Genomic DNA, 10,356 nt, shown 5'->3' with positions numbered 1-10,356 from the left:
ATAACTCCGACCTCATGGCACCCACAGCCTCAGAACCCTAATAATTGTGTTCAGCCTTGGGCTTTGGGCAGAGTCTATGCGCGCTATACTGGACAGGAGGCATTTCTCTGTATTCAGGATCTGGCCTTCTGGAATTCATAACTCAATCACATTTGGTGTCTGTATGACCGGGACGAAGCGACTCAGATTATAGGATCATATGGGATCATACCTGTACCCGCGGTCCCTGTCATACAGCGAGGAATCGCCGTGATTCATATTGCCACCTCAGTCAGTCTTCTGGGAAGGTGGGGCAGAAACCTGAATAATATCAGACGTCCCGTCAGACTATGGATCAAGATTATGAGGCTATTAAAAAGGCCTTAATCCAACGGTTTAACCTCACCCTAGAGGTATACCGAAAACAGTTTAGGACTTTGCAGCGCACAGGTCCTGACTGCTACTCAGACCTGGCTGTTGGACTAAGGAACCGTTTCAGGCAGTGGACCCAGGGGTAGGGTGTTACCACTTTTGAAGACCTGGAGGATCTGATTTTTCTGGACCATTTCCTCCACACCTGTTCTATGGAAGTGAGACAGTTTATTCTGGAACGGGAGCCCAGGACCCTGGATAAAGCTGCCCAGTTTTAAGATGTATATGCTGCCAGTCGAGTGCCAGAGGAACGGAAGCCTGCTGTGCCAGGCTGGAAGGGGGGAAAAAACCCTGCTAACACCTTTACCCCTACTCGCAGATCTCCAGGAGTCACCCCTGCCCAAGTCCCCAGGCCTGCTGTGGATAACCGCAGGTGTTATGTGTGCAACCAAGTCGGGCATATCAGCACTGCTTGCACAGAAAAGAGGAAAACCACCCCTTTGCCCAAACCATCTATTTCATCCCCAGCCGTTTTGTTTGTGGGTGGGAAACAGAGAGAATCTTGTGACAATTTACAAGCGGTCACTGTGGGCAACACAGTCACCATGGGACTGAGGGACACTGGTGCCGAGATGACCCTCGTGCACCCAGAAGACCTGATCCCCGGCAGAACTCTAACTGTTGCTGGAGTTGGAGGTCTAACCCCTGCTTTACCCATGGCCCGAATTTACCTGTATTGGGGGGGCGGGAAGAGGGATGATGGAAGTGGGGGTGACAGATAAGATTCCCTAATGTGCTACTAGGAACTGATCTGGGACGTTTAGTCTCCAGGTATATTCCCTCAGACATTGGAGGACGCCGGCGAGCGTGCAGCCCCATGTGAGTTGGCACCAGTCGCATATGGTGATATTGAGACCGTGCCTACTATGAAATGTGATAACTCTGTGTTTACCAATGTGTTAGAATTGCATAATGTACTGTGCCTAGTGATAACCTGAACGTAGTAACCAATGCATTAGGTGAAGTTTGCATAACTAACAATAATGTAGAAGGTGATATGTGTTCATCAAAAGATTATTGCTTGTGTAGCAGTTTAGTGGCAGGAAATGTCATAGTGATGCATGAAGTTCCTGTCACATCCACCCTCCTGCACCGAGAGGGGGAGAAGGATGTGTCCATTTCTTCTGTAACCCGCAGTCAGAGTGCCCAGGAGGCCAACTCAGGTCTGGGTTCTGGGCCCCGTACTTTCTGGGCTATAGAAGAAACGGAGCGAGATGGCAGTCCACAGCCAGGGGCTGGGATTAGTCAGAATGTGGTGTTATCCACCAGCACAGACGCAGACCATCGCTTGTTTCTGACTGCCCTACACACTGATGACAGTCTGCAGAAGCTGCGGGAGATGGCTGGTCGGACCCCTGAGGAGGAAGACAAAGAAATCATAACTTGGGACCAAGGGAGGCTGTATAGGCAAAGTATTCTCACTGGCCCCCAGCAGCATATCTTTAAAGATAGGCAACTAGTGGTACCTCGGCAGTTCCGGGAGCAACTCCTACGGATTGCCCACGAGATACCACTAGCTGGTCACCTAGGGATAAGTAAAACGAAACGCCGTTTATAACATAACTTTTACAGGCCTAGTTTGGGGAATGATGTGGCAGATTACTGCCGTTCCTGTATTGTGTGCCAAAGGATGGGGAAGGCAGGACCTGTGCATTGTGCCCCCCTCATCCCTTTGCCCATCATTGAGGAGCCTTTCCAAAGGATTGCTGTGGATATTGTGGGGCCCTTGATCGTACCCAGCAGCTCAGGAAAACGCTTCATCTTGATGGTCGTGGATTATGCCACACGTTACCCAGAGGCCGACGCATTATCGTCCGTCAGGGCTGACAAAGTGGCAGATGCACTTCTCACCATCTTTTCCTGTGTAGAATTCCCCAGAGAGATGCTCATGGATCAGGGTACCCAGTTTATGTCCAACCTTCTGCAGAGCCTCTGTAAGAAAATACAGGTGCAACACCTGGTAGCCAGTCCGTATCACCCGCAGACAAGCAGTCTCTGCGAGCGATTTAATGGGACCCTCAAGCAGATGCTCAAAATGCTTGTGGTTACCCATGGGCGAGACTGGGAGCGTTATCTACCGCACCTGCTTTTTGCCTACAGAGAGGTACCTCAGACCTCAACGGGTTTCTCACCCTTTGAGCTCCTATATGGGAGGAGGGTACGGGGGCCCCTAGATCTCCTGAAGGAATCTTGGGAGGGAGAATTGGTTTCACCTGAAGTCTCTGTAATCGACTATGTCCTAAAATTCAGGGAAAGAATGCAGGAACTGACCGGTATTGTACATGAGAACATGGTTCAGGCACAGGCGAATCAAAAGAGGTGGTACGATAGAAATGCCAGGGAGAGGGTGTATGAAGTGGGTCAGAAGGTATGGGTTCTGGTCCCTATGACCCAGAACAAACTCCAGGCGGCATGGGAGGGCCCGTATCCCATTCATGAACACTTAAATGACGTGGACTATGTAGTCACGATCGATCTTGTTCGCAAGAAGCACAAAGTCTTTAATGTGAATATGATCAAGGCACATCATGACAGGGATACGTCCGTCCTGCCGGTCTGCAATTTACCAGAGGAGGGGGAAAGTGACACCCTGCCGGATTTAGTGGCTGCAGCACAGGAGGTAGGTTCCCTTGAGGATGCCGTGGTTAGCATACAGCTGTCCGAGTTTCAGAGATCCCAGCTGTGGGGGGTACTTAACCCCTTTCTTGACATTTTTACAGGGAGACCTGGAAGGACTCCCCTGGCCACTCACCACGTGGACACTGGGGATCATCTGCCGACTAGACAAATGGCCTATCAAGTTTCCATAGAGGTGAGAGCAGACATGAAGAGAGAGGTAGAGGAAATTTTAGGGCTGGGCGTGATCCAGGAATCTCATCTGGACTACAGGAAGCTAAATACCATCACCGTTTATGTGTACGCAATGGCCCGCATAGATGAGCTGTTGGACCAGCTAGCCAGTGCCCAGTACATAACCATTATGGACTTTAGTAGGGGGTATTCACAGATTCTCATGTCCCCTGGGGCCCAGGAGAGATCCTTTTGGGCTCTATGAGTTCAAGGTAATGCCCTTTGGCATGAAGAATACCCCTGCCACATTCTAGCGCTTTGTGAACCAGCTGTTGGACAAGTTTGAAGGGTTTGCCGTTGCTTACCTGGATGATATCGCTGTTTTCAGTCAGAGCTGGGAGGATAACTTGACCCACCTGTCACAGGTGCTCAAGCGAATCCAGGATGCAGGACTGACCATCAAGCCTGGAAAGTGCCAAATTGGCATGTCTGAGGTGCAGTACCTTGGGCACCAGGTAGGTGGAGGGAGGCTTAAGCCAGAGCCAGGGAAAGTAGATGCCATCTGTAATTGGCCTATCCCTAAGACTAAGAAGCAGGTTATGTCCTTCTTAGGGACAGCGGAGTACTATAGGAAATTTGTCCCCAACTATAGCACCCTAGCAAAACCCTTGACAGACCTCACAAAGAAGCTACCGCAAATAGTTAACTGGACTGCAGACTGGGAGAGGTCTCTGTCAGCGTTGAAATCTGCTCTTGCTAGCTCTCCAGTCTCTCCAAAAGCCCAGATTTTACGTTTGTGGTTCAGACTGATGCTAGTGCATATGGCCTATGCGCAGTGCTCAGCCAAGTGAATCCTGAAGGGGATGAGCACCCCATAATGTATTTGAGCAGGAAACTCCTAGCAAGGGAAGTGGCCTATACCACTATAGAGAAAGAATGTCTGGCCATTGTATGGGCTTTACATAAATTGCAGCCATACCTTTATGGGCGAAAGTTTACCGTGGTGACCGATCACAACCACCTCAGTTGGTTACATCGGGTGGCAGGTGACAACAAAAAGCTGCTAAGATGGAGTCTGGCCCTGCAACACTATGACTTTACTATCCAGCACAAAAAAGGCAGTGAGCATGGTAACACAGATGGGTTATCGCGTCAGGGAGAGGCGGCTGAGCATGGCTTGCGATATTGATTGATAAATCAATGATCCCATGCCATCTCTTGTAGGGGGTAGGTTTAACGAAATCTGAGGTAAATAGACAGATAGATAGATCTCATATTCTCCTAAACTTACATTATCAATAGCGAATTGTATAGCAGTGGCTAATTGATCGATTAAGCAAATGCAAATTGTGCCTCTAGATGCCAGCCCGTCTGAAGACTAGGTGAGACCCTCCACATTCTCAGAGGAAGCCCCCATTTAGCACGGGCCCGCAAATTGAAAACCATTTGGGCATCTTAATGAAGACCTGGGAGGGGGATACTTAAAATGCACAGCCACCCTAGACATGTTGGCTGCTAGACCAGTGGGTGGTCTAACCCATTCAGTAGATGAATGAAATTTCAGAAGCCATAACTTCGACCTCATGGCACCCACAGCCTCAGAACCCTAATAATTGTGTTCAGCCAGACATGGGCTTCGGGCAGAGTCTATGTGCGCCATACTGGACAGGAGGCATTTCTCTGTATTCAGGATCTGGCCTTCTGGAATTCATAACTCAATCACATTTGGTGTCTGTATGACCGGGACGAAGAGACTCAGATTATGGGATCATATGGGATCACACCTGTACCCGCAGTCCCTGTCATACAGCGGGGAATCGCCGTGAATCATATTGCCACCTCAGTCAGTCTTCTGAGAAGGTGGGGCAGAAACCTGAATAATATCAGACGTCCCAGAAGGCCGGAACAAAAGGAGGGAGGTTCCCTCACAGCCCACCCCTCGGCTGAGGGGAGATAAAAATAGATGTTTGGGAACAGGTAATTGTCAGACATTTTGGGGATCCACATCGTTTGGAGTGACTGTCCATATCTTCAGCTGGCCCCACACCCGGAATATAACTGCTGCATCTCAGTAAGCCAATATTCTGTATTTTATCCCGTTTATTTTATCTGTTCACTGCATTGTTATTGTATGTATATTTTGTCTTTATCTTTTATCTGACACTTTCTTTTTGTATTGCACTGCACTATTGTGTATTAAATTTAAACATTAATAAGTCCCTTCCTTGTGGTCTTAAAGAACTGGCTCTTTCGGAGGGAATAACGTTACCAGTAGTGTTTCAGAGGATTTTAGGTCCCATATAGATAACCTGGGTTACTGTGTTAAATTTGGGTTGAGAGAATATCCGAGTATAGGCCCCTATTGCCTTATAGTATAGGTAGTGGCAGCTATTGTGATAGAAAATATTGCAGTGTTAGAATCTAGGGGAGTAAGTTAGCATAATTCAGTCATCTAGAATAGGTGGGTGGGAATTTCTGTGGTAACTTGAGCTCACTAGTATAATTCACCCCAGTGCTGTGACCTAATGAGTAGGGATCGTGACACCATCTATGACAATTTTCCAAAAGGGGCATGGCAAGGGCAGAAGAGGGGCGTAGCCAAAAAACAAGACAAATTTATCTTTATTTAAGCCAGTTTTCTGCTGCAAGTGAAGACAGAAATCTACGGCAGCTGCACAGACTGTTGTTGGATGTGCCTAATTTATGATGAGGCATGTTTCACTTTTTGAATTGAATTACTGAAATGAATTAACTTTTTGATTATATTCTAAATTTATTGAGATGAACCTGTACAATATAATAAAAAAAAGAACTACAGGATAAAGCATCTTCACCACAGTGGGTTTTTTTATTCCAAAAATAAAATTATGAAATATAAAACAGATTTTCATACATTTCCTCTAATCCTGTAACATTTGTACATTCTCATGCAGTTCTTCATGAAGTTCTAAGTACAGTACGCAACGTCTCCAAGCATTGTGACTGTGTTGCACAGTTAGACGCCTCTTCACTGCTTCAACAGTTTCTACGTCAAGGTCAAATATGAACATTGCCGTTTCCAGCTGTAGAGGCCAGGCAGTGGACAGTACTGCAGTCATGATTCTGGACAGGTCTACATTCCTGCTGTCATGTCAGATAGGAATATTTGGTCAGGTTTCATTCGGAGCACTATCCATCGCTGTCTTCTGCAAGAACTTCTTGGTTTGTTTGCCCAGAATTGTGGATAACTGAGTCGAAGAATAAAGAACGGAACTAGAAGGAATGAGTAAGAAAGCACACAGTGAGTTTTATACCAGGGGAACTATGTAAAATGCAGCGTACAGGGGTTGTCTCATCTGAGACACTGGTGGAATATCACTAGGACTGTATCCCTAATATGGAGCATTTAGATTACACCTCATAGATTTTTCTAGCCTTCTTCTGAATCAACACAGAATTATAAGTTGAAAATTATGGAGCGCTGTCTTTTTTCAATCTTGTCAACTATGTCACTGTGCATATATTCAAATGCTTAGTCCTTAATAAGATGGAGATGAGCTGGTAGAGGGTGGGATACTGTATTGTAATGGTATTTATTCATTATTCTGCCTGGGAGAGGAAAGGGGGAAAGAAAAAACTAAAACGTTTTACCTTCTTATTAGGAGGTGTACCAGGGATCTCCCTCTCCTGTTCATCTTCACTTCCTGAAGTTAAAGCTTGTTCTTCATGTACAGGAACCGGATGACTGAATGTTGGACTACGTGGTGGTGAGGAAGCTCCTGCAAGGGTCGTTTCCATGGCGATCATGTAGTCTAGGTCATCACCCAGAAAGTCATCATCATCATTTGGTAAGCAAGGTCTGATATGGGCATTAAAAGAAGTCCATTAGAGTTGCTGAACAATTCCCTTCATTACCCCACCATCATATTAACAGCCTATATGTGAATATCCAATGTCATTTTTTTAACAAAATACGGGTGGTTTTCGGGATATAATTTGTTGAAGTCACACTATGTACTCTACTGGCTCTTAACCTTCTCCTTTGTTTGGACATTTATCACAGCAAACATCTCGTTTGACTTTCTCAGACCATTCACTACGGTCAGAGAGGGAAGGGAGTGAGTGACTCAATTAGAGCATCACACATTACACGAATAAGTGCAATGCTTCTCTGTGGGCATCTTTATCTAGGCATATCAAGAGAATAAAATAGGCATCATACTGCTATCCTAATTCTATCAGGCTACTATTAAAACTAACAGATGACACATTCCCCTCACAGCAGTAGTAAACTAATAGTTGCTTAATTATCTATATAGGAGGATTATATTTTGTATTTAATTTTTAATGATATAATACTGCTGAATGAAAAAAGTTAAACATTCCTTAAAAAGTTGTTTTCTGTGAATGCCAAGGTAAAAAAAATAACCCTTTCTGACGGGAGTGTCCCTTTTAAACAACTCCAGCCATTACGGGTGGAAGGCTACTACATAAAATATCAGGGGCTGGATAGTTCTACCAAGATCATGTCTCCTCTGGGGCATGATCTGGGTAGATATCTATATATCCCAGGATTATCCCACTATTGTCTATAGGGCCAAATGTAAATGAAAAAGATGTTAATTTGGCATATATGTTTTTCTGCTAACATCAAGAATACCTTTTGTTGACTATTGTTTACCCTACAAATGTTTATCTTCATGCTTAAAGGGGTTGTTTGATGCTCAAAGCAAAATTAAATTGTCCACAGATTCCCGGCAGCAGAGAAAAAAAAACAACTCCCTTCCTGAAAGCAGCTCTTTTTCAGGGCAGGGAATGGAAGTGTGACGTTCCATTTGTGGTCACATCCACCGCTGCAGCCATTCACTGGCCTCAGCATTCACATGTCCCGGGCCACAACCACTGAGCCTCTGCAGTCAGGTTTAGTGGTCTCATAACCCCTTTAAAAGGGATATTTAGATTATATGGAGTTATCCTTTATCCGGTATAGAGGATAACTAGTAGATCGGTGGGGCCCCCCCCCACGATCACGAGAATGGGGGCCCTGTACACCATGGAGCCCCCCGAAATGAACGGAACGGACAGTCGGGCATACACTCAGGAGCTCCATTCATTTCTATGGGGGTTCCAGAGACAGACGAGTACCATCCGCTCCATTAATCTCTGGGAGCTCAGCAGGGTACGGGCTCCTGTTCTCATGATTGGTGGGGTTCCCAGTGGTAGGACCCCCACTGGTCTAAAAGTTATCCCCTGTGCTGTGGATAGGGGATAACTTCATATAATTGAAATACACCTTTAAAGAGGTTGAGACCAATAAACCTGACTGCAAAGGTTCAGTGGTTATGTGCCACTATTATATAACCAGAATACCCCTTTAATTCCTGTGGAACACCTAAAGCAATTTTTATAGAATTTTCTAAATTTAACGTAAGGAATTTTACACATAAGGTTAATACAAACCATATTACAAATATGCGATCTTATATGATGTAAAGTAAAGTAGTCAAACATGAAATAAGAAATGTTACATATATGGGTGTTAGTGATTATATCACAAACATATGAGCAATCATTATTGTTATCAGTGCTAATGAATAAAGGAGAATCACGTGATTACTATGTTTGTATGCGTATGTTCATTGTTTAAAACTCAGAAATGTAACATAAACTAATTAATAACAAAGGAAAATAAAGAGAGTGTGACGAGGGTCTCCTTTAGTTGGACTGCCCTCGTCTCCCGACCAGTCCCTGACACACACAACCCTCCATTCTACTGTTTGGGGAAATGTGACAACCATGAGAGCTCCACATTAAGAGTATCTTATAGTTCCTGCCTGAGCTCCTTGCATAAATCTGTTCATTGACGTAGTTTTTAGATACAATGTTTATGATATCTTTAATATCCGGGACGTTTGCGGTCTTCCAGAGTTTCGCTATCAAAGTCCTGTATGCAATAAGGATATGGGTTATCGGGAATTGGGCCAATAAGTTCAATCTATCTATTCCTATATTTAGTAATGCTGATTCGGGAAGAACCACTATTGGTTTTCTACTATCATACAGACTAATGTGTTTAAGTCGTTTCTTAACTTTCTCAACTTAGGACAGTTCCAGAAAATATGTATTAATGTCCCTCTCTGGCCACACAAGTTTCATAATAGCAGTGTAATTTTACAGGTGTATAGTACCATCTTGTTGTCATCCTATATAATTGTTCCCTGTGGTTGGTGCATATAGTGGCCTTTTTAAATATGTATTGTGCTTTGTGCCAATTGTTCAGAGTTAATGTCTTGTTCAGATCGATTTCCCATTTCTTGTGGTGCGGGAGCAAATCTGGGGTCGCATCGCAGTTGGGGAGTTCATAAAGCGATTTCAAACTTTTTGCAGTAGAGATATTATGGTTTGGATTTTATAAAATCAGACAAATTTTGGGGAAGACGTACCTCAGCTATAGGGTATTTTTTCCAGAGTTTCTCTAAGGAGTTATAAATAGGTCTGTCTTTTTTCGTGAGGTTAAGTCTTGAATAATTTGAGGGGTGTAGTTTGTAAAATAAGGTCATTTATGGGTGGTTGCTATTTTGTAAGCCACTCAGTCATTTCAGAACTGAATTGGTCCTTAAAATCGGTTTTGGAAAATGAAAAAACAAGGACTATACAATTCTAAGGCTTCTTTCACACTGGAGTTCATCTTGTTCCGGCAGGCTGTTCCTGCTGCGTGCAGCGGTATTTGTCTGTCCGCCTTTTGGCATATTTGCAGTGCTGCGACCTGATCTACATCTACGCCGCTCCCCATTATAGTGCATGGGGCTGGGCAGACTTCCGGCCACACACGGGTGTACACTGTAATACGGATCTGGGAGGCCGTTTCCCTGTTGGAACGAGTAAACGCCAGTGTGCAACTGGCCTAAGCCTTCCATCGTCCTAAAGAAAATAATGACATTTACAAGATGATGCCAACATAAAGTACTGTAGACTTATGGTGAATATTAAACAAGTTGTCTGGTCCCAAAATGTGCTTCTAACAACCCCTCACCATGCATACTGTATATATGCCCTTAATACCCGTTTTTCATGCCAGCGCTTTCCTTCCCCTTGTCTGGGCATCAAACTCCCTAGGCAGATCTGTTTACATTGCTTCCTGATTTCTTCACAACCTAGCTTTATTTCTAAACAAGC

The 10,356-nt window shown here is 44.7% G+C and overlaps 1 protein-coding gene across 1 annotated transcript in view; it reads right to left on the bottom strand.

Annotated features, from left to right (window-relative positions):
- Window positions 1–6,035: 6,035 nt before the first annotated feature.
- RAD9A (RAD9 checkpoint clamp component A) overlaps window positions 6,036–10,356 on the bottom strand; it is a 56,189-nt gene continuing 51,868 nt past the window's right edge. Inside the window, exons 11-12 of the mRNA XM_040434640.1 lie at window positions 6,832–7,039; window positions 6,036–6,453 (exon numbers count right to left, since the gene is read on the bottom strand). Of these exons, the coding sequence (XP_040290574.1) occupies window positions 6,370–6,453; window positions 6,832–7,039 (292 nt within the window). The 3' untranslated portion in view covers window positions 6,036–6,369. The remainder of the gene's footprint in view (window positions 6,454–6,831; window positions 7,040–10,356) is intronic.

The sequence above is a fragment of the Bufo bufo genome, chromosome 6 (assembly GCF_905171765.1).
Source record: "Bufo bufo chromosome 6, aBufBuf1.1, whole genome shotgun sequence".
In the NCBI taxonomy this organism is placed as follows: domain Eukaryota; kingdom Metazoa; phylum Chordata; class Amphibia; order Anura; family Bufonidae; genus Bufo; species Bufo bufo.
This window is presented reverse-complemented; position numbering and strand designations above follow the sequence as displayed.